At 42.7% G+C, this 24,401-nt stretch overlaps 2 protein-coding genes across 3 annotated transcripts; one reads left to right on the top strand and one right to left on the bottom strand.

Moving 5' to 3' along the window:
• Positions 1-5,087: 5,087 nt before the first annotated feature.
• On the bottom strand, positions 5,088-6,699 carry LOC102072346 (protein BTG1-like). The gene is made up of 2 exons (XM_074550101.1): positions 6,234-6,699; positions 5,088-6,078 (listed from the first exon to the last, which is right to left on the bottom strand). The coding sequence occupies exons 1-2, from the start codon at positions 6,682-6,684 to the stop codon at positions 5,726-5,728; spliced, it is 804 nt and encodes a 267-aa protein (XP_074406202.1). The 5' UTR covers positions 6,685-6,699; the 3' UTR covers positions 5,088-5,725.
• Positions 6,700-9,390: 2,691 nt separating this feature from the next.
• Positions 9,391-21,675, top strand: ATRIP (ATR interacting protein). Of its 2 annotated transcripts, none has more exons than XM_074550095.1 (13): positions 9,391-9,742; positions 10,913-10,995; positions 11,972-12,142; positions 12,531-12,646; positions 12,931-13,091; positions 14,056-14,154; positions 14,605-14,734; positions 15,447-16,172; positions 16,675-16,817; positions 17,359-17,450; positions 18,305-18,385; positions 18,638-18,884; positions 19,341-21,675. In XM_074550095.1, exons 1-13 carry the CDS (start codon positions 9,466-9,468, stop codon positions 19,400-19,402), a joined length of 2,388 nt encoding a protein of 795 aa, XP_074406196.1. In that variant the 5' UTR covers positions 9,391-9,465; the 3' UTR covers positions 19,403-21,675. The 2 variants fall into 2 exon arrangements, with proteins under 2 accessions (XP_074406196.1, XP_074406195.1); XM_074550094.1 differs by having other exon boundaries at positions 10,910-10,995.
• Positions 21,676-24,401: the final 2,726 nt, after the last annotated feature.

Genomic DNA, 24,401 nt, shown 5'->3' with positions numbered 1-24,401 from the left:
GCAGCATTCTCTTCTGACTGCCCAGAAGTGCTGCAGCAGCCAGGGCCCAGACAGATCATGGAGTATTTTCTTTTTCCCCAGTTCCTTGTGTGTTTGTTCATTTTCCCAGTCCTGGAGCAGAAAAGCCTGGGAGTTACACAAGTGCCATCAGCCATGTGAGGCCACAGCCAGTAACTGAGCATTGGAATGATCAATTTGGGCCCAGCTTGCATGACTGGGCTCTGCCTCACCCCAAACATCATCCTGCAGCCACAACAGCCCCACAGAAAATCTGCTTTATCAAGTTCACTGTGCTTGCTACTACTTAACTACAAATAAAGTGGATAAGAATTTCCCCTCTAAAAAGTTCATATTGAAATGTGCTGCATCACAGCATCTACAAAGACTGAATTTACTTTTATATATGCATTTTTCTTTTAAAAAGAATATTTTTAAATACTGTTGTAAATAAATTTGATTCAGAGATGAACTTTCATACTTGGCATGTCTCCAGGACTACAAACTTATTTCTCTAAGATGAGTATTTATTTAGCACTAGAGGTTTGTGTGAAACATTACTATTTTGATGATTTAATTTCTTCTTCCTTCTCTGTTTTGAAATTATTTTATCAATAGAGATATTTGCAGTTTTGTCTTTCAGTGACTTAAGGCTGATTTGCTGTTTAGTTTAGCTGAACAGACATTTATTGTCTTTGCCAGCTTTTATTTCTTTGGATTTTTAAGAACCACTGTGAAAAATAACTCATCTTACATAACAGCTAATGAGGTTATACAAATATTACCATCAATAATCCAGAGCCCAGGAGTTTAAAGCAATGATAACACCAAAGTGGTCACAAATCACAATTTAATTTGTCCTCTCATTGCCTCCTGACACTTTCCAGACATTGATTGTCCTGCTGATTGCAAACAAGGGGCAGCTGAATCTCCCACACATGAAAGATCCTTCCATGCAATTCCATCTCAAAATTCATTGCCCACCAAAGTCACTCAAATTTCAAGCTAAAATCAGCAGTTTACTTCTCAATGAAAATTGTACATACCCTTCTAACAGAAGGCAAAATATCACCTGTTATTTCTGGAATAAATTCACTCCCCAGCAAGAAAACCATGAAAATAAATAAGTCTATTACTCCTATAGCTTATATATTACTAAGAGTGACTCTGGAATCATGAGAACAATGATTTATAAGAAGTATCAACTTTATTAATCAGAAATCAGCACATCTCTATTACACAAGGATACAAAATTCCCACTCTGCCATGGCAAGGTGGATCAGCCTGGAAAATCACACACAGCCAAAGGATGGCTGAGGGCTGCTACACTGAGACAATGTGAGGCACAAGTGAAAATTAAATCCAAATTCTCCAGTTAAAATTAAATCCAAATTCTCATAATTAAAGAAAACCAAGGTGAAACAGAAAAAAAGCTGACATACACAAATTATTGTGAAGTTGAAAAAAAAATCTGAAGGAAGCTAAGAACAGGAGAGGAAAATCCATGGTTCAAATAGCTAAGAAAACCAGTTACACAAAGGTTAAGACCTTTCAAGGCACATCAGCACTTAAATGAATTCTAGTCCTGAAAAGAGGAAGATGGTAAAATTACAAAAGTGTTCAGCAAAAAGCTGGGAGTGATCAGTAAACATTGCCTACCTGTGTTTGGTAATGTGGATAACTTTGATAACTTTGTACTGCACGAGGATAAAGAAATAATGGAAATATACTTATGACTAGAACAGATAATAAAAAAAAATTCTGGGGTTTCATAAGAAAAAACATAACCACAAAGTCTAGAAAATGCCCAAGAGAATTGCCTTAGGATGTCAGTGGGACCCCAATATCTATTTTCAGTGTATGTGGGAACACATATAAAGTTTCTCTGAGTAAGTGTCTCAATGTAAAAAAATTAACAACTAATAATTGCAGGAGACTAACAAGACTTTTAATTGTGGATTAAAAGTAAAAAGGAGGTTAATTTATCAGGTATTAATTCACTTCATCATAAGTGTATCATAAGGAGAACAATTTCATTAATGCAAATCAACCCAGCTGTACAGAAAGCTACTTAACAAACCTGGGATTTGTTCTTTGAGTGAGAAATCACAAACTCATTATTTAGGTTTTTTACTTCACCTAAAACATGTGGTATTCTAGACAAAATATCAGTGAGGAACATATTACAGGAATTAAAATGAGTTCATTTGAGCATGATTTTAGCAATTCTGTCAGGAGTGTGCATTGCTCTCAGTGGAGTGAAGCTCAGCAGTGTCAGTGCTGGTGAGCAGCAAATCGTGGTGGGAATGGAGTGATCTGCATCAGTTGGTTCACTGCACTCAGTCCCTGGGAACACATTCTCAGGCACACATTAAAAATGGAACAAGTGTTGGCAAAAAGCATGTATGTAAATCCCAGTTAAAAGAAAATCATTTATGCTCAAACTTTTAAAAGCTTGATCTTTTAAATCCTTTAAATATGAAAACCAGGCTTAATTTGATGGCAGTATAAAGTGCTACACACTGCAAAAGCCTTTCATCATGAGGATAAGGAAATGAGGACCAGTGGTTACAAACTAAACCTAAACATCCAAAATTTCATATTTTAATTCACCTAGCTCTAAAGGCAATAGAACCTGGAACAAGTACAGACAATCCCTTATCTGCTGAAGTTCTCACAGCAAAGCCATTCATCCCTGTGCTCTCAGGGTCAGGGATACACCAGAACTGCAGCACACAAGTGGTCAGGCTGTATAAACCAGCAGCACCTTCTGGCTCAGCTGGATTTTACCACTCAGACAAATGTTATGTAATTCATTTGGCAGCAAGGCAATATTTTGGAGAAACAGGCAAATGCACAATTTTTCCTCCCCTATTTCAGCTTTAGTTACCCAGCAGTTAACCCCTCCTCATCCAAATAAGCACATACTGCTTCTTCTCCGTGTATTTTTACTGCTTCAAGCAGGCACTAATCCCTCCTGCAGAATCCAAACCAGTCTGTTCTCAGCCATGACCAATGATTTGTGATCAGCCTTGTGTGACAAATATGTTATTTTAAAGATGTTAAGATTTTGCCTTTTTTGTTGCAACAGCAGAACACAAAGCTTATCACCTTTCAGGGAAAACACAAAGTTTTTTCTTTCCCTCCTCCAAATAACAGCCTCCCTGGCTTCCTACCAAGCAGTCTCTTCCCTCAGAACAGCCTTTGTGCTGTCAGTACATCTCTGACGTTTGTTAAAGCACTGGAATGCAGCTCTAGATGGCACAGATATCACAGGGTGTTTCTTGCAGCTCAAGTGTTTGCTTTGCTCCAGTGGGTTTTGTTCAACTCCTCCTGTCCCCCACCTGTTTGTCTGCAGAGTGACTTCAGCTCTAGGCCAGTAGCTCAAATACATCAAATCTAACTTGCATTAAAGTGCACATCCAATGATAGACATCAAACCTACAGAGAGCATTGGACACTGGAGATGTGGCATTATAGAACATCTGAAACATCCCATTGCTGAGGGAGGGATTAACAAAAGCAGCAGAATCCATCATGGCTGGATTAGCCCAGGCTCCTCTCTGCTCACACATGGACAGACACTGCTGTGCCCTCCTGCACCTCAGAGCACAGCCAGCAGCTGGAAATCACATCCTCACTCCCAAGTCAGCTTCAATTCCACTCCAAGTGTCTCCTGCTATGGAAAACCTCCTGTTAAGCTGAAGATTTCACACCTATCTTTTCCAGTGGGCTGTTAACATAATGTGCAGCAAGGGCAATTACCCTTCAAATGAAATTTAATCAAAGGAGGCACCTCACCCTTAGCAGATTTAAAGTTATTCTGTTCAATTACTGACAAATGTGTCAAATACATCCCTTAGAGGTCCCCAGGAAATAGGATTACCCACACTGAATATTCATCAGAGAGGAAAAAGAAAGTGTTACTGCCTCGAGAGAATAAAACAACGTCATGAAAACCGATTTCCAATCTTATCTAATAAAAAGGCAATTTGCCAGCAGACCTTTAACACCCATTTGTTAAAGTAACCCAGAAACTTATTTATTGGAGTGATAGACTAGAAACACACAATCAATTTTTACAGAGTTTTAATTACTAAGAAAATGGCACTATACATTTCCCCCAGATTAAACAAATACCACCAGACAAGCCTGCCTCCAAGATAATAAGCAAACAGCAAGAAGCAAGCCACAGCTTTTTCTAAGGCAAACAAAGAAAAAACCTCTTTGTGAGCTGCAGTTCTGCCCTTTCCAGTTTGCCCAGACTTGCCCCTTCCCTGGCTCTGTGTTCTGCCATGGTATTGACATAGCCCAAGGAGGGGTTTTTTGCTGACATGCTCACACCAGACAAAGCTCCCTTTCATCAAGTGTTCCACTGTGCTCCAACACCAGGCTCCAGAAATCAGCAATGCCAGGCAGCTTTCTGTGGCTGAGTTAGAAACCACTGCTTCTTAGAATAGGAATCACAATATCTGTAAATTAGATCCTTTACTGGGATATCAACACTAAGAGCATCCACATAAACCAGCAACACAAACTTTTGTTATTACATCAAACCTACTGTGGTTTACACCTTCACTAAAACTGGTGCCCAACTGGTACTGGAGACCCTGACAAAAATAAGGAGCTGAAAGCCAGAAACAGCAGGATTTACCTTCCAGAAAAGCCAGGGCAGTTACAGCATTGCTGATAATTTTCACTCCAGCTTCCTACATGGTGCAGGTTGCAGTTTTAAACCCAAACTCCATTTCCTTATAAACTCAAGCTTTTTTTTTTTTTTCTGCAATAGATCAAATATTAGAAGAATACTTTTGCTTTCATTCAGTATCAAAAACCCACCCAGCTCTCCCCAGATTATTCAGCTGAAGACAGGCAGCCAGCAAGCTTTCCCAAAACTGAGTGTTTTGTTGTGATCTGAAATGAAGATGGATGTTCACTGCTGCACCTCTAACTACAAAGCTTTCTGCAATTATTAGAAATACACAGAATAAGCTTTAAGAGCAATGTTAAAAGCCTGGGGGAAAAGAAAACAAAACCAAACAAAACCCCCAAACAAACAAACAAAAGCACACTACCAAAACAAGCCAGAATCATTTTAAGCAAGTCTTTATTTTTCTACTCCCATAACTAGAAATAACCAGACAACTAATTCCCCAGTTCTATTTTGCTAAAATATTGGGGTGTGATGGAACCTAGCCCACAAATAAATGCATGCTTTGAAGAAGGAAAAATAAAGAGTTATTTCTGTGATTTGTGCCTCACAGCCAAACTTGAATGACCCTGAGAGAAGTCTGTGCAGACAAATCACTGGAAAGATTTATGTGCAGTTTGTTAGATCTGTTTCCCACCCCACTTTGTGTTATTGCTCTGCAAATTAGAGATTGTTCTTTAGCAAGTACCAATTTTGACTAAAACCCATCATAAAGAGTGCTACAATATTGCTTTTTATTACAAATACGCAGAACTTTTTCGAAAATATAAATGTGTAAAACAATCCACCAACTGTACAGTGCATTTACAGGACACAGCCCAGAAAGGAACATGCAGTGTAAAGAACTGCTTTATACATTTAGCCCTTGACCACAAAGAACTTGGCAGTACTACCACGACTTTAATGACTATAGGGTGAAAAAAAAAAAAAAAATTAAAAACAAAAAAAATGCTCAGTTACATCTAACTTTACCATGAGGTTGGGATACATACAACATCGTACAGGGAAGAGTTGTTTTTAACTAGAAACCGTCATCATGTTGTAACTCTTGGAAGGGCTGGATCTGCCAATCCTCCACTCCTCCTTGCAGCTGGTCCTGCTCTCCAGCTGTTTGGCCGCCTTCCCCCCAGGCGGGGGGCTTTCGTACAGCACACAGATAGACCCATCCTCACCTATGCGATAGGACACTTCGAAAGGGTCGACCCACAGCGTTAATTCGCTGGGCAAGAGCTGGAAGAGCCTCTCGTGGCTCAGTCCGATCATCCCCGCCGCCTTTCCTATCAAGGGGTCCATCTTATGGTTGATCCTGATGCAGCGGTAGCCGGAGCCCTTGGAGGGCACCAGGGGGAACCAGTGGTGCCTGTAGTGCTCTGCGGGAGGGAACAAAGAGGAGGCTCTGCGCGGGGCTGCGCTCCGCCGGAGCCCGCGGGCTGCGGGAGGGGTGCGGGGGAGGGATGGGAAGCGGGGATGGAAATTGGGGATGGAAAGCGGGGATGGAAATTGGGGATGCGCCCCCGGCACTCACCGCGCATCGCCTCCTGCAGGCACTCGCGGAAGCACCGCAGCTGCTCCTCGCCGACCCCGCCGGCGGCCCGCAGGAGGCGGGTGACGAACGCGGCCGCCGTGGAGATCTCGGTCCTCATGTCCGTCCCGGCCCCGCTGCCAGCGCCGCCCGGCCCGGCCCCCGCGCCCGGGGGCGGCTCCGCGCAACAGCCGCACGGCGCGGGCGGGACGGGGCGGGTTTGCTGTGCCGGCCGCGGGGGGGCGGCACCGGCGCTGGACGCACGGACGGCCCGACACACGGACAGCCCGACACACGGACGGCCCGCCCCGCCGGGACGCGCTCGGGGGCACCGGCCGGACGCGGCCCCGCCGCTCCGCCCGGCCCGGCGCTCATTCAGCCCAACGGAATTAACGGGTGCGACGCGCGGCCGCGCTCCCGGCCCGGCGCTCCCCTCATGGCCAGCCCCGCTCATCCCTCCCTCGGCTCCATCGCCCGCTGCCTCGTTCCCTTTCCCTCTCTTTTACAGGACGCAATACAAGCACAGACTAAAACACACAGCTCCGAGGTCAGCCCTGACGCGCGGGATTTCCTTTCCCTCTACCAGCAAATGAGGAAATTCTTGACATTTGCCCAAAACCCAGACTACTCCTCTCCTAACCAACTCTCAGGTCTGGATCAAGTTGCGGTTTTGTTAGAACAAGTTTTCACCGAAGTGCCATTTGCATGTCAGTACCCCATACTTTAGGAACTGCTGGTACCTCGTCTGATTCAGTCACCCATTTCAGTTTTGTTTCACTCATTGTTCTGAGAATCAGACTACAAAATACATTCACATCCACCTCCATTGTGACAAGGAACACACAAACACCACTTGCATTGGAGTTACAGAAGTCTTGCTAGCATTTAGAATAAACACACCATTAGCAGCACTAAGAACTGTCCAAATCCACACATAAATTGTTATCCTCAATGCTAAATTATGCTAAAGAGCTCCCCCCTTCCACAATGTGTGCACCCAAATGAATAAAGGCACAAATTCCCTGTTATCCCAGTGGTTTTACTCTTAAGTCAAACAAGAGACTGCTAAAGCCAGAACAGACATTAAGAGCCCTGGTTTTAACTTGCCAGTGAGAAATTAAAGTAATGGTAAGAGTAGGAAGCAAATGAATCAAGCAAATGAAAGGAGTTAAAAGTATTGCAAGAGTCAAATGGTAATGCTAAAACTGCCCACATGGATTGAGGGCTGACACCTGGATCCATTAGTCCTAAGTGGAATATTCAAATAAAACAAGAAATTCTGGCTATAAAAAGTCAAAAGATGCCACAGTTGTCAGGTAGTGCTAAGGTCACACTTTGGTTTCTTGTGTTCTCCTCAGGGAGTTTCAGGTTTAAGACTCAGTGTAAGCAAGACACAGAAAAGTGAGAAATCAGCAGATATGTAACTGTGTTACTTTCATCCTCCTACCCAAAAATGGTTCCAAGAGCAGCTGTACTTAAAGCAAATTCTACATCTCACACTTACCTTGTTGTTATTCTAATCCCCTGCAAGTCATTTTCTCTTTAGCAGGAACACCTGGAATAGAGGAAAACAAAGTCAGTATCTTGGTTTAGCTTGTTATCTTGTTAAAAAGAAATTCTGTGCAAGTGTTCTACCATTCTATTTTTCCTCAACTTCAGCTAGAGAAAGAGGAGAAAGTAAAACTGAAGGTATACCACTCAAATAATATACTGTTATTTAAAAGCAGCAATAATAAAAAATGGTAATACTAGCACCATCCTATTAATTTATTAAACAGCAACAACAAAAATTCCCAAACAATCAACAACAAAAACCCAAACAAACCCCACCCAGAATTAAGAACAAGTAAAGTCTAAATCCAGTTCCTTCTAGATTACTTAAAATAAGCTCTCAATACATGTTTCTGGAAACATAAGAAGTAGAAACAGAGCACTAGAAATTGCCAGGAGAGGTTTTAAACTAAACAAGAAATTTTGGTTTTACTCCATCTCCTCAAAGCATCTCTCTAAACTCAAAGAGATAAAACCATTCTTAAAAGCAAGAAGAAACTTTTCTTTATGGCAAGACTACAAAGACAAACATTAAGTTACCATTTCCATTAGAGAGAGAAAAAGCAATAATTCCAAGCATAAATAATGGTACCTTCCATGTTTAAAGCATCAAACCCATCCACAATTTCCCCAGTGTGGCACATAATTGATAGAACAACTTTTTGGAGAAACAAAAACAAAATCTTCAGGCAGCACCTCAAAATGAAAATGCTGCAAGTGCAGTTTCCATCTGAAACTTGAAACCACCCCTTTTGTGTGCACCTGAGCTGAGCAATCCCAGCTGATGGCTCCATTGGATCACCTGCAGCCAGTTCAGCACTGCTCCTCACAGGCTGATCCTGCAGCGCAGGGATAAAGAAAATTATTCCCTGATAATCTGATTTCCCTGCGTGTAATGGGCACTGGGGAAATGCACGAGAGAAATCAGAATTCTCTAACAGAATTGGAAATATGTCACACTGACACAGTGGTTTTCACTTAAAAGACCATCGAGGGATTTGTAAACTGATTTGTAGAAATGAAAATAATTTGTAAGCCTGTTTTAAAAATGTGCTGCAAGACTATGGTCTCATCTCTCTTAACAGGTTTATCAACATAGCTGTGGCCTCACACCCACCTGAGTTATACAGAGCTGGAAACTCCATCTTTCAGTCCATTTAAAAACGGGGCAAATACGATGACAAGAGAGGTTAACGGCAGCAATGTAACAGCGGGGGTTCAGCTCGGCACTTTGGCAAATATCGCACTTCCCTGACACTCTCAGAGGCCCCAGTCTATGGAGGGCACTCGTGCCTGCGGCCGCACAGGACAGGTCACAGCCGCGCTCCAGCTGCGGTGTGACGCCACCGCGCCCGGGATGAAGCCAGGTGTGACATCAGCGTGACGTCACCGTTCAGTCTGACATCATCGCTCGAAAGCCTGACGTCAGCGGCTCCCCCTCACACCGCTGAGGGCACCATCCTTCCCGCCTCCCTCCCTTCCAATCAGCGGAGCGCTTGCCTGTCGGCTGCCCGCGACCAATCACAAGGGCGCTTACAGCCGGCTTCGCAGCCGCCGCTATCCCATTGGCTGGGCGGGGAGGGCTGCCAGGCCGTGATTGGCGGGCGGCGCGGCGCGCGGGGGGGGCGTGGCCGCGGCGGCTCGGCGGCGTGTGGGCCCCGCGGGTCCCGGTCCCGGTCCCGCCATGGCGGCGCTGCCCGGGCCGCGCAAGCGGAGCGGTCCCGCGCTCTGCGGGGACAGCGGGGCCGCGGCCGCCCCGCCCGCGCTCCGCAACGTTCTTCCCCCGCACAAGCGCCCCAAGAGCGCTGTGACCGGTGTCGTGGACCCCTTCGGGGACAGCGATGACTTCACGGCGGACGACCTGGAGCAGATCGACATCCTGGCCTCGCAGGCGCTGTCGCAGGATCCGCCCGCGGGACACGCGTGGCGAGCCCCGGAGCTGCCCCGGGCCGGGCGGCAAGGTCGGTGTGTCCCGGCGGCTGCCCCTCGCTGCCCCGCGGCTGCGGCGGGGTTTGCTGTCGCTTTAGGATGGCCTGGGTTGGCAGAGACCTCAAAGCGCACCCAGTGCCACCCCTGCCATGACAGGGACACCTTCCCCTGTCCCAGGGTCTCCCAGCCCTGCCCAGCCTGGCCTTGGGCACTGCCAGGGATCCAGGGACAGCCACAGCTCTCTGGGCACCTGTGCCAGGGCCTCAACACCCTCACACGGGAGAATTTCGTTCTAATATCCAACCTAAATCTCCATCAGCGCGAAGCCCCTCCCTCTCCTCCTGTCACTACAGGCTCTTGTAAATAGACTTGTTCCATCTTTCTTGCTCCATCTTTCTTGTAAGTTCCCTTAAGGGAATTGTTCCTGCCCGTTCCCCTGGCCAGCAGCACCCCCGGTATCACAGGGATGGTTGGGATTCGAGGGATAACAAGAATAACAATCCCAGCAGGAACATTGCATTGATCTCATGGCTCCAGGAGCCCGTGCCCGGCGTGTGTGTGAGACGAGGGTGCTGCATGTTAAACCTGCCAAATAAAAAACCCGACTTTCCTAAACTTTCAGCATGCTTTAGGTATCATATTCTGGTAGCATGTTGGCTTTCAGAAGTTTTTCCCCCTGTTAATTTCCACTAACAAATGAATAGCATGCCTTGTATTAACAGCTGACTTTCAGTTTTACTTTGAAAGAAACGAAAGCAGAGGCTTCCTCATAATGAACCTTAGAGAGCTTGAATAATCTAAGTATGTTGTAGCAACCCTGACATCTGTCACCTCTTCAGGTGAATAAGTTTTCAGTGAACACTTGTTTGTGCATTAACTGAAATTATCTCAGAAGAAATGCTTGCTTTTGCTGTGGGTCATCTTGCTGGTTTAAGATAGGAGATGATCTTTAAGGTCCCTTTCAAACCATTCTGTAATTACAAATTTGAAGGGGCAGGGGTTCTTCTGTTGTAAGAATTGATGCACAAGCACTAGCAATGTCCCTGTGGTGGCTGGATGAGGCAGTTTACCTGTTTGGAATTGAAGTAAAATACTAAGATATTCACATGTATGCAATGACAAATATCAAAACCTTGGTGTTGAGTCACCAGTGCTGCACATTCATCATCTGTGCTTCAGATTTTGGCTTTTCCCTGCAGCAGGAAGCAGAGCAGAAGATGGTCTGATGAGAGATGCATTCCAGTTTGAAGTGCTGCAGACACAGCATGAAGAAGTCAAGCAGAAGGTTGGCAATATCCTCCCTTCTCTTCTAAATATCACATTTTTGATAGGAAAGTGGGATAAATCCAGTCCCAAGCATTTGATTCTAATCAAGGTGATCAATAATCTTTGTAATCCAGGGGTGTGTTAAAATCATTGTGCTAGAAACAGCTTTAGTAATAGTAAAGAGTGAGAGCAATATTTTATTTCTTGGTCATTTCAGATTAGCAAATGCTAATTTTTCAGTTTTATTTTTTTCCCTATCAAATAATTTCTCTGCCTGTCAGCCAGAGTTGTTTTGTTCAACTGGAAAAGTTTGAGAAAGTGACCTGACTTTCAAGTGATTTGTGTTACTTTACTTTCTGGTGGTCATTTATGCAAAGATACTCTGTTTCCCTTCCTCCATTCTCTGTATCTTTCCCAGCTCTATTTTATCCACCTTTATCAGGGAGTCTCCTACCTGTCCACCATATTAAATCATAATTTTACAGTTGCAGAGAAGTGTATTTCTGATCTTTTCTTCTTGCTTTTCTGAGTAACTTCTTTCTTATCCCCAAAGTCTTTTCTCTGAGTGGTGGTGGCTGCTCAGGAGGTATTAGAGACTCAGGGTCATGAAGACTCTGTCTTAGAGTGCTTGCTGGCTGTCCTGATGGATGTAGTAGTATCATTAAATTATCACTGTTATCACCAAGCAATGAATAAATTATTGATGTGTGTGACTACAACACTTTTTAAAAAAAAAAAAAAAACCAAACATAATTGCAGAGAAGGGGAAATGGAAGGATGATCTTGTCATTTTTAATTATTTTAAAGAACACAGTAGCTGAGCCTGATTTAATTAAAAAAATATTAGAGGCAACACGTGTGGAATTTCTAAGCTGGGTTACCAGGAGTATTTTTCTCCCTAGAAATTACAAATACACCTAATTTTCAACCACATACTGATGCAAATGCATACTTTTGGCTATATCCATCCTTTAATGTAATTCCTCTGTTTGCAGCTGAAAGAAATGCAGGATGAAATGCTCACTAAAAATGGAGAAATTAAAATTCTGCGTGACTCAATGCAGCAGATGGAGCATGCTATGGAGGAACAGAAAAAATCCTACCTGCTACTGGAACAGCAGAAATCTCAGATTTTGAGTGAAAAAGAAAAAGAGTTCTCCAAAAAGGTTTGTAAATGTATCAGTTACCTGCAGATCACGTGCAGATGCTGATTTATGACTTTATGATGTCCCAAAGCATTTAGTCAAAGGAAGAACATCTGTGTGAAATTTGTGTGAAACTTGCACAATGTTTGCTTTTATTTTCTTACCTAGAAGAAAATATTTGTAAGAACTTGTTGAACCTGCCAATATAAAAGAGTAAATTCAGGTGGTAGAAGTTTTAATTTATAGCTTTTTTGCTCACAAAGGCTTCCTGCCTCAACTCCTGGCTCTCACACAGTGTTTACTGGGCTAACATGGCTAAAAATGGAGATCTGGGAGTTGCCATGACCTGGAGCTCTGCCTGCACCACTCCTGAGCTGGTGACAGTGAAATGCCCTGAACTCCCTTTCAGGTCCAGTCCCTGCACTCCGAGCTGCAGTTCAAGGATGCAGAAATGAATGAATTAAGAACACGACTTCAGAACTGTGAGAGAAACAAACACCTTCCTCAGGCAGTTCCAACAACAAGGTAGGGGGTTGGAAAAGGAATTTGTGTTCATTTTTGTAATACATGTGTTTAAACTATTGAAGAGGTTTTCTTCATGTGACTCTAAGATCTATTCTCTTGAAAAATATACAACAAAAAAGTCTGATGACATCTATTTGCTCAAAAAAGAGCCTTCCTTGTATCTGTGACAGAAATTCAAAAAGTTTATAGTGAAATATCTCTAAACATCAGACAGTGCAAAGAAAATAGATTGTTGTTTAATAAAATAATTTAAAAAGAAATACTGATTTGTCTTTTTATCTTAGCCCTAAAAAGAATCTTGTGGTACAAGTGAAATCAGGAGGGTGTTCTCCACAGCCAGAAAGAAGATCTTTTCCTACAAAGGAATCCTTCAATGCTGAAACATCCACGAGGCCATCGAGTTCTTCAGGAAATGTGATGGCCCTGACTACTTCAAACAAAGAAGGTAAAGCCATGTACAGCTTGCAACATTTTTAGTTACATGTAAACGTTCTACATTGGAGGAGTATTTTGTGACTGAACAGTTGCAGTCAGTTCACAGTTATTTATTTTGGTTTTGGTTAGGGTTTTTTTTTTCCACTTTATACCAACTGGAGTTAAATAGCCATGACTGAAATTTGCATGAAGATAATTTTAATTTATACCTTAATACCAGATACCAGGGTGGCAATGATGAAGTGGCCAGTGGCTGCAATAAAAAACTTTATTGTGTGATGAACTAAAACATCCAAATTGTTCATCTGTCTTTCCTCATTGCATAAAGAAGAGGAAATAATTTGCCTATTTCCTGGTCTGTTAGTCAGCTAATGCATGTTTTGTATTCTTGTTCTAGCTTTTTGGGGGTTGGATTTTAAAGGGTACATATTTAGCCATATTTAAAGAAGCAACTGAAACAATGTACTCATTTCCTCTTTTATATGTAGGGCAGTAATCCTCACAAAATTCTATCTTGAAATTCATTGAGTAAACCATAGGAAATTAATATCTGCATATATTTGAAGATTGCTATAATATGAAACAAAAGTACTGGTTTTTTAATAGCAATGGGAAATAATAAATGTTAGAAATGTGGATATCATCAACTAATCCTTACTGGAAGAGAAATGAAAAATCTGAGATGTTGCTGTCAGTTACACTGTTCATTCTAAAAATATGGGCAGTGGGAACTCCAGCAAAAAGAAAAATGCAGTAGCCTGAAAGCATTAGTATTGCTATTGTTTGTTATGGTAACAACACTCAATATGCTGTTTGTTTGAAAAAATACATTTGTTTACGTTTTTTCTCACTCTGCAAGGCTTTTGGCTTTGGTAATTGTGACATATAGAGCTGATTAAAATATTATCTAACACTGTGGCTGTGTGCACAGGGTGGGTGCAGATCTGTGTTCTCCCAATCCCTGTTTGTTTCAGACAGGAAGATAACCCATCCTGAAGTTTCATCCCTGAAGCAGCACAAAGCAACAGGAAAAAATGGTTCCTACAACTCTGTCCCCAAACGAAAACCACAAGGTAATATCATTCTGGTAATGCAGAGATAAAACCAGGGAAAATGTACCTTAAAAAAAACACTATAAAGCATTTTCAACAGTCAGCTCCAAGAATTCTTTAGGGTACTATCTTAGTGGAATTGCATCACATAATTTCAATGTCTGGAGTAGAAAATGGAGGGCAAGTCACCAGAACAGCTGGGATATGTGATCACTCTGCTCAAGCTATTTTGCTGATATGGGATCATAATTAAAAGACCTCTAAATATAACTTGGTTTGTATTTAAATATCTAAAATTATTTTTTCTGAAAATCATCCTCCTGTTAAGAAACAAGGTTCATCATGAAAAAACCAAACCAAATTTGAGGTTGCGAGCACTCTCACAATAAGGCTGATCTTCTGAAATACTGATTTTTTTGTTGTTGTTGTTGATGGCAAATCTTCTCCAAAGAAAATTCTGTATCCTTCCAGGTTCTATCTTGCTGAATGCACTGATGAAGCAGCCCATAGTCCCTGGGTCACTTCTGGGTTTCTGCCACCTTCTCAGCAACAACTCTGAGCCTCTGTCTGGAGCTGTGTTGCCACCCAACTCTATGGATACGTAAGTTTTATTTTCTTTTTTAAACTGTATCTGCCACATTCAGCACACCAAGAAACACTTGGTCATGCAGGACAGCTCATTCCTTGTGGTCAATCATGCTCTGCTTAGGCCATTTCCTGCAAAATTTGGAACATCATTCTGTATCTTTGATTATCACACATAGCAAACACTGGAGCATCCTTAAAAAATAAATTAGGTTAATTATCAGTTAGGGGAAGGCACAGAACTAAAGTAAAGCTGTGAGCAGTTTGCATTGCAATGAGGGAAGGACAGGAACAAGATCATGAGTTAAGGGGGAAGAAAATGCCGAAGATGTGATTAAAAAGTTGGTTTTATATCTTCAAAATATAAACTGTGTTCAAATTGTAATGTACAATTGGTGTGCAACCTTCCAAGATATATTTATATTTCCTGGTAAAGCATTTTAAATATGAAGATTGGATATGAATTATAATAGTTCTTCACTTTACAGAATTAATACCTGAAATACCTTTGCTTTTCAGATAGGTTATTTTATTGGTGATGAAACCTGGAATGCTTTGAAATGACTCTTCCATGCAGGCATCAAGGAGTAGGATGATGTTTTTCCCCCTTTATTTCCTATATTGGAAACAGACATCTCTTAGTGCTCTGGCCTTTCTGTCATTCAGTTTATAATATGGATAACTCAGATTTCTAGTCTGTTCTCTACCTTTTACTTTTATTTGGACAGGAAGCCCACCCAACTCCCCAGCAGCAGGACAACTCAAGAGGGAATCGCTCCTCTCGTATCTTTGCAAGAAGCTCAAAAACTGGCAATGACAGGACTGAACTTGATTGCTCTGGATGAAGGATGTGAGGGAAGGCCAGCAGAAGGCCAGGGAGGGCTCCTGCCCCTCACCCAGAGCAGGATCCCGGGGGCTGTGCACCTCCTGCCCTTGCTGGAGCACCACGTTGGTGCCTTCTGCCGAGCGGAGCAGCTCGGGGACACGCCAGGGAATGGAGCCTGTGGCTCCCACCCAGCTGCTGCTTCCAGGGCCAGCACAAACACGGGCTCAGGCAAGGAGGACTGCAGGCTGAACCTTGAAGAAACAACTCTTGTGTCACTGGGGATCCTCTATTATCTGGTCTTCTACAGCTGGGATGTTGTCCACACGTTGCTGTCTGCTGAAATGGAGAACAGTTCTGCTGCTGGAGATGAACAGGTTTCCAAGACGGACAAAAACGTGTTGTGTGACAATCAGTGTGACAATAAAGAAGAGAGCAGGACACAAGGAGGGCTGGCTGCTCCACAGGATCCTCCCAATACTGATGGAGCTCAACATTCTTTGTTTAAAAAGCTGCTTCAGATTTTAGCTTTTTCTGCTGCAAGGGGTTCCCAGACTGACAATATCCTGTGCCAAAGCCTAAAGGTTTTGGTACAATTAGCTGAAAATTCAACTATGGACTTATTAATAAAGTAAGTCAGTAATAGCTTTAAAATTATTTCAGTTTGTTGTTTAGTACTTTTCATTCTCTGTTAAAACTCATCTGGGCAACTTCCACTAGAAGTTGTGCTATGTATGAGAGAAATCACACCTCAAATTAATTTGAGAAGCAGCTGAGGATCTTTCTACTGCCTTTGCTGTTAATGAGTATAATAATAATCCCTGATCAGTAACGAGGTTTGCTGATTGTATTCATATGAAGCAGATGCTGTTGCCTCATTGAAAGTGAAGAAGCTTTGTAACACTGATTTAGGGGTTTTTGTGATTGCTGGGAGGTGCATAAGGAAGGAAAGCACAGGATCTCATTCTGGCAGGTAAAACTGCAGAGTGACTGCCAGAGTAACAATGTTTTCCAGCATACTTTCTATGTTCTGAATAGCTTAAAATGCACAAATTATGATACTGTCTACAGAAAGTAGTGTATTTCCAACTTGTGACTGCACTTCCCTTTTCTAACCCAGTTTTGTTTTGAAGTTTCCAGCACTTACTGAGCTCTCAGGTGCTGCAGCGCTGCCTGCGGCCCGAGACCCCCGTGCCCGCCGTGCTCCTGACTGTGAGGCTGCTGGGAGCCCTCGCTCAGCACCCCCTGCTGGCTGCCCAGCTCTGCTCCCATGCAGGTAAACGCTGCAGCAGACACAGAACTGTTCCCGTGACCCACAGTAATGCCAACAGGCCTTGCTCCAAGGTGCTGAAACCCCAGAAGGCCACAAGCTTCCTCTGGTACCTGAAAACTTGTTTGCTGCTTATGGAGAGAGTGTTTGTGTTGTGGTATCTGTCTACAAGCAGTGCTTTTGATGGCCATTTTAAAAGCATTTTCTAGATTGTGTATTTATGGTTGATGAGGAAAAAGGAGGAGTTTTGAAGTTAAATTTATCTGTGCTCATGGCACTGCTCAGAGATTCCAGTACTCTGCATGACAGATGATCTCTGTTCAGTTCCTTATGAATGAACCAGGACAGGATTACCACAAAGGCAAAGATAAGGTTTAGGGCTACCAATTTCCTCAGCACTGCTGAAGATGTGGCAAGTAAAACAAGAAGCTGAGCCTGTACTATGAGCCCTAGGACAGAACTCAAAATGTTTTCTTGCCTGATAGCATTAATTTTTGTCATGAACAAGTGGCTGGTTGGAAAAAGAACAAAGTTCTCTCTGTTTCAGACACCTGCCTTCTCCTTGCACTCTCCATGTACATAACATCAAGACCAGACAAATCAGCATCTGAAATGCTTTGGCTTCAGCTGGAGCAAGAGGTAACCACAGCTGAGTGTCCATGTGCTCTTTCCTTCTCCTTCCAGCTGGGGGAGTGGGAGGAGCAGGATAGCACAAATTGTCTGAAAACAAGTTCTTTCTCTAGCTGAAATACAAAACTGCAAGTATGGGCTTGCAGTAAGGGATTACATTGATTTTTGAAAGGACCTGCTTGAAACTGAATCAGTAACTATCCTTGAAGGGACAAGTCATCATAAAAGCCTTTCAAGTCACTGAAGAAACCAAGGGAGATCCCAGGATGGCTGCAGATGTTCAGCACTAAGCTTTATTTTGCTTTTAGAGCAATAGAAGAGTAAAAAGAAGCAATATTTGCATTTCATTTTGATTGTATTTATAACATTTAAAGGCATTCTGTTAGGAATCCTATTAGGATTTATATTCCTTGCAATGAATGGAAATGCTACCTTGCTATTTAACAGTCATGGTTATATATAGAAAAAATAGCTTTTAAACCTAACTTGTGTTGTTTGTACAGACAGAAGTGACAAGAGTCATTTGAGGTTCTATTTGCTCTACTTCTCTCATTTTAAAGAATTTTGAACCCTTTCCATTACCCCCAGCTGCACTGTTATAGTAAGTGTAAACACATTATCTGTATGCAGTGAATTAGAGCCCCTGACCTTGTCAGCTTTGCTCACCAGAAAGTTGAGAAGGTTTGTGTGCAAGGCAAACTCTGTCTATGAAGTGTTACAGGGGAAAAAAAAACTTATACAACTTTGAGAGTAAAAGACATCAGCTGTTAGGAGAAAAAAAAACCCCAAAATACCCCATTTGAAACTAGGAATGAATTATGCTAAGCTGGCTCTGACTCTAACCCAGCCTGTGTTTGTAACAGACTCTGAGGCTCCTGACACGCTGCCTGTGGTGCTCCAGAGCAGTTTTATTTCCTGGCACAGACTGTCAGTGCTACCTCGAGGTATGTTCCCCCAGTTTACCCTGCTGACAAGTTTCTAGTACTCAATGCTAAAATTGTTTTTTGCCCCTTTTATTGTTTTGCTGTAGAGAAACAGAAGTGTTGTGTACTTCAGGGGAAGCTGGCTTTGGCTTGCTAGAAAATATCCTGACATTTGAAAGTTTGAAGAGATTAAGCAGTAAAGTTCATTATTGAAATGAGTTTTCTGCTGCTATATTTTTGCTTTGTGTGTTGAGGCACTGTTTTTCCTTGCAGGTGGTTAAGACACTAATTGTGATGCTGCACAGACAGTGGATGAAGATCAGATCTGAGAGCAGCTTGTGTGCACACAGGGAACGAGTTATTCAGTTTTTACGGGATGCTGTTTTACTCCTGCACAGCCTGTCTCAGAAAGATAAACTGTTCCATGAGCACTGTTTGGAAGTTCTCCATCAATATGACCAAGCCATGCCAGGCATAAGAGCCATTCTCAAAAAGACTCAAAAACTGAGTGCCTCTGAAGGTAAAAATGTGTCACATGTTGGCTGTTTTCCATGTTGCAGAAATAAAAAATTCACTTTTCTCTTTTAACAAGTACCTCAGCTGGTTGTTGCTCAGACCTCTGGAGGCAGTTCAGATTGGATATTAGGAAGAAATTCTTCCCTGTGAGGGTGGGGAGGCCCTGGCAGAGGTTGCCCAGAGCAGCTGCCCCATTCCTGAAGTGTCCAAGGAGAGCTGGGATGGGGCTTGGAGCAACCTGGGATAGTGGAATGTGTCACCTAAAAAAGGCATTAAAGAAAAGAAGGGGAGATGTTTGTATGATAAATCTAAAGACCTGTTTGCATGGAACCTTCAAAAATGTTATTTGCTGTAGTCTTCTACCATCAGCATGTTCTAAAATGCAGATAGCAGCTATAATTATACTGTATGAAGCAGGGAAAAAAATAATTCTCTTAAACATTACTATTTTTTGTTGCAGAGCTGATTTTGGATGAATTGTATCCTCCTGAGCCAGAAGAGCAAGGAACAGACTCCAGCTAGCCAACAGCAAAGATCTCTGTCCTTCCTCATCTGAATTATCATTGCCAATGTAAATGTGAACTTTGAATCATCCTTTCAAGTGCTAATCTTGGGTTGCACTCAAACACAGCACAACTAAGACACTTTTCACTGTTGCAATTATTTCAGTGCTATCTAAATGTAGCTGAATGCAAAGGAATTCTGATGGGAGTGATACTGCTGTGCAAACTCACTCAATGGCTTGTGACTGGTTCTGGTAATGAATTCCATCCTGTATGAAACCACTGTGAATGGAATGGAAATTTCTCTCTATTCTCCATTTTCCTGTGACTACAGCTGAATTTATGGTGCTGAGGTGTTTGGCATCACTGCATTCATATGAAAGCCTTTTGAAAACCCTTGTGCCTTTTGTAGCTGTACCACTTCCTTGTGTGACTTCCAGAATTTTCATATTGTTGGTATTAGTAAACAGTTTATGGTGATTTTAAAAATCCTTCTAGAAATAACTTAAGAATTGGCAGTTCACTACAGGGCTTTGAATTTCTTGCTGAGGATTGATGAAATTGAGGTCAGATGACCAATCTCCTGAAAGAGGAATTACTGAGATGCCAAACCAAACAATACTAGAACTTACATTTTACAATTCACCTTAAAAGAGATGGCACTGTTGAGGGTTGCATCCTAGGCAACAGAAGGATATTTACATGTGTGCACAATGCCTGGGATTTTTGGTCATGATGAAGATGAAGGAGCCTGTCATTGCTAGGATTCAGCAGCAAAGGTTGGAGGAAGAGCTGCTGCCCCACCTTTGAAGTGAGCATGACCCTCACTCACTGTCCCCCTGGGCTGCAGGTCACCAGCTGGGCCTCAGACCCTAAAAAGGGAGGTGAGTTATTAAAATGAGCCCAGACCTGTGCTTAGATGGGAGAGCTTTTTTCCATTTTCAACAGGGGCTTGGTTAAGAACAAGGCTGGATCCAGCAACCAGGAGAACAAGAGAAGGAAGCCTTTGGAGAACTGGGAGACATTCTGTTCTCTGGCCATTGCCAAAGAGGCTGGGCCCTGCCCTGCAGCAGAAAGCCACTCCAGGGTGCTCAGCACGCTCCTGGCTTGGCTCAAGAACTGGGATAATAACCCAGCACCTCCACAGGCCCAAAGCTCCTTCTTCCCCCAGCCTGGGCTCAGCCTCCTCCTCTCTGAGCAGCAGCTGCAGCAGGCAGGGCCAGGTCATTTCTGTGAAACACAAGCTGCCAGCTGCTCCTCTCAGTAACAGGTTTCAGGTCCCTGGGAGCATCTGGAAAACTGCCATGTTCCTGCTGAGATGCACCAAGGAAGGATGCACGGGCACACAGCAGCAAAGCCTTCCAAGCCCCTGTGTGCCTGCATGATCACCAGGCCCTGGAAAAGACAAGCTGCATTTATGTGTGACAAAAAACATTTCACTTGTTTATGTAAAATAAATAAGCAAATAAACAAAGCAACTCAAAAAAAAAAAAAAGAAGGAAAAACAACCACCAAACAACATTTCAACATTTCCTGGTCTTCAGGATTTCAGGATTAGAGAGAAGCCCTGGAAAGTGCATGTAAAAGCCCTTTCCTTCCTCAAAACCAAAATAAACATTAGGATAATTCCTTAAGAACAGCCCAATGAGCAGGAGCTGTGGTAAAGCAGAAGCAGTATCTGGCCATGAGCCTGCTGTGAGGGGCAAGCTTAGAGCTGTCCTCACAAAGATATGACAGTCACAGTACCTCAGATACCCCAAAATGCAGGGATCATCAGTTTTCAACAGTTCTCACTACTTAATTTCTCTAAACAAATTGAGTTTATAGAGATAAGAGACGTTTAACCCATCTGGGTGAACAGACCAAATGAACTGTTAAGAACTTGGACAAACCAGTTCCCTAAAGAATCCCAAACTACTGGAACAATCCAGTTCTAGAAAGTTGTTTAAAGAAATTCCTGGCTTCATCTAAAGGGTGTGTGTATGGCAACTTGGAAAAAGGGAGAAGTGGATTATTGCTAAACTTTATATAAACAGAAGAGTTATCTCTGGAAAAAAACTGGTAGGAAAACTCCCAACTGTTCCCTCCTGGCTCTGCATCCCTTCCCATCCACCCCCTCTAACAGACAACACCCAAACATGCACATTTACATTCCCATTTTCTCCCAACTCTGGACTTTAAAGGAGTACAACCCAGGCCCCATACACCAAACAGACCCAATCCCCCACACTTTGACTGGCAGGAATCACAGTAACATCATGTTATTGTGAAATTAAACCACAGCTTTTAAAATTGAATGCATTGTCTGTTCACATTCCTAAGGAAAAATGAGGCTGTAGAGAAAAGAGGCAAAAAGAAATATACTTACAGAACCACCAGAATTATTTCAGACATTTACAGTGATCAACCTTGTCAGGATTATTTTAAGATTGTGCTGACTTTCAGCAATTCTTCACTTTTTACTTTCTCCTGGAATTTTTCTCAGGATTCAAAAGATCCAATCATGTATGCAACAGCTCATCATCCCTGATCATCAGTGCTTCACTCCCTGAAGAATTCCCACCATAGCAGCTTTTCATTTCCCCACCATGTTACAGATAAGCTGTGCCTCTGCATTAACTGAGAAAAGCAATTTCCTCTGGCATCAGGCACAGGCACAGCACTGAACAATGAAGTGCTGAGCAAAGAAAAGCCACTACACATGTTCTACACATGATTATCACATTGCTCAGCAGCAGCCACCACCCCTCTGCTTCCTTGTCCCTGGGGATGGCAACCAGGGCTGCCCCTTGGCTGAAACTGAGCTCACCAGAGCTGCTCTTCCCTGCTCCATTCTACACCTTGCACATCATTGGCTTGCTGAGGTTGGAAGGGGCCTCTGCAGCTCATCCAGCCCCCAAACTGAAACAAACTCCCACAGAAAAGCCAAAGAGCTGCTTTGTGTCATGTCAGGCCTCAAACCCCATCTTTTTAAACCAAGCTGGCATGGGTGAAGATGGCAAATACAAAACATGGGTGAAGATGGCAAATACAAAAACCTCATCCTGTAGCACACAACACCCCTGACCTGAGTCTATTCACATTAATCCCACAAATGAGCTACTGCTTAAAAGCCTGTGCTAAACTATTTCAACAAAGTCATCCTAAGCACTGAGTGTTTTTGTTACAGCCTGCAGCATTAGTTATGGCTAGAATGGCCAAATGGTTACAATTAGGGTCAAATGCAGCAGTTCTGCCTGCACAGACTGTGTTATCTCTGTGAATGCAACAGCAAATGCCAACTTCCACTTCCAGTGTAAACTGTTAAAAAATGTACATTGTTGATTGTCATTTAGCAGACTGATAAGAATAGGTGATCTGTGATACCTACAAAGATCTACAAACCCAGTTTATCAAAGTGCTTCCAAGAGCAAGGGCCAACACCTTCACACACCTGAAGTGTGACTGCCAGCACTGCTGAGCCTGAACTGATTTGAAAACTTAGTCCTAAAGCTTGTCAGTGCAATAGTTGCTCAAAGGCTAACCTGCTTTTGAGAATATCTAGAGAAAATTACCACTTTATGTTCATATATGGCCAGAATGTAATAACCAGTGCCTGTATTGTCCTAACAGAGGTAACACAAACAGTGATGTTTTAATCTATGCATTAATCATGTTGTAGGTTGGTGTGTTGAGAATGAACAATTTGTTTTGCTAAAAACCCTCCTTAAACAGCACAGCTGAGCTGCAAACCCTGTCCAACAGTGTGAGAATGACATCCTACCTGATTCCAGGGGCAAGGTACCATCAGGGAGTGAGCCACAAACCCACTGCAGGAACAAGAAGTGTTAGAATGAAAAGGCTGCAGTAGCTGATTTAAAAGTTATTTTGAGTGCAGTAAGGGAAATGGGATATCAGAGGTTATTTTATAATGGCTAACTGGCTCTGAGGGGGAGCTGCCTTTGCAGAGGACACAATTCCATCAGTGCAGAAGCCTGAGCTCTTGAAATGATAAAGTAACATTTTCTTCAGCTTTCTCTCACCTTTCAGGTTAAACTCGTGCACTTTCCCCCCTTCTCTATGGCTCACTGAAAAGCTGTAAATCTGACCAGGTTCCTGTGGTACAGGCTGCAAAATCAACTAGATAAGGTCAAATAATAACCAGAGAGAAAAAAAAACAGGCCCCAAACCACTGGCTAAAGCAAATCTGGTGAATTATTACAAGTGCTGAGATATGATACTGAGTTTCCATACTTGGGAAAAATAGAACAGGCAAAAATTGCTTGTTTGGCAATAATTGAAGTTTTTCCCTCCTGTGTGTCCAGCTCTTCCCACACAACCTTGCCATGAGTTTTAAATGCATGCCAAGTTTAGTTCTGGAAAAAATCACACTACCATAGACAACTGCTGATTAAACATTATGAAAACACAACCAGCAATATTCCTCACCTAACCCTGGGCTCCCAATTTTCAGTTCAGCCATCTGCTCTCCTATACAACCATTAACTGCAATAATAAAGGGTGAAGGTACCTTTGAAACCCTGTGTGCTCCTTAAGGGAATCTGCAGGTTTCAATCAAAGCCCAGGTTCTGCTCCTCAGCCTTGTGTGCAGAGAGGGGAAGGCACACAGCTCTCCTCTGAGCATTTCTCAAACTCAGCCACACTGCACAGCTGCACCTGCTAAGAGTCATGGGAAAAGAGAAATAGATGAACTATTATGAAACTATAAAAGCAGTGCCAACAGAATCATCACAAATAACTGCAATTTCCTGGTGTCACTTCTAGCCCAAACATTGATTATATGTTTTCTAGATTTAGGTTTTTAGGAGTATGCATTTTGTCTGCTGCCTCCAGTCAACTAAGAGAAAATGTGAAATAAAACTAGAAGTGAAATTATTTATGTTGCATCTCCAACACACTATCAGCCTGTAGCTGAGACTCCAACAAATTCAAGGAGTAACACTACAAAACTACCCAGTTATGGGGTTTTGATTGGGTGTGGGTTTTTTTTAAATTTCTGTATTTCTCCTTTTGTTTTT

This window comes from Zonotrichia albicollis, chromosome 12 (assembly GCF_047830755.1).
Source record: "Zonotrichia albicollis isolate bZonAlb1 chromosome 12, bZonAlb1.hap1, whole genome shotgun sequence".
NCBI classification, from domain to species: Eukaryota; Metazoa; Chordata; class Aves; order Passeriformes; family Passerellidae; genus Zonotrichia; species Zonotrichia albicollis.
Note: the sequence above shows the minus strand (reverse complement) of the source record. Positions and strands in the feature narration are given on the sequence as shown.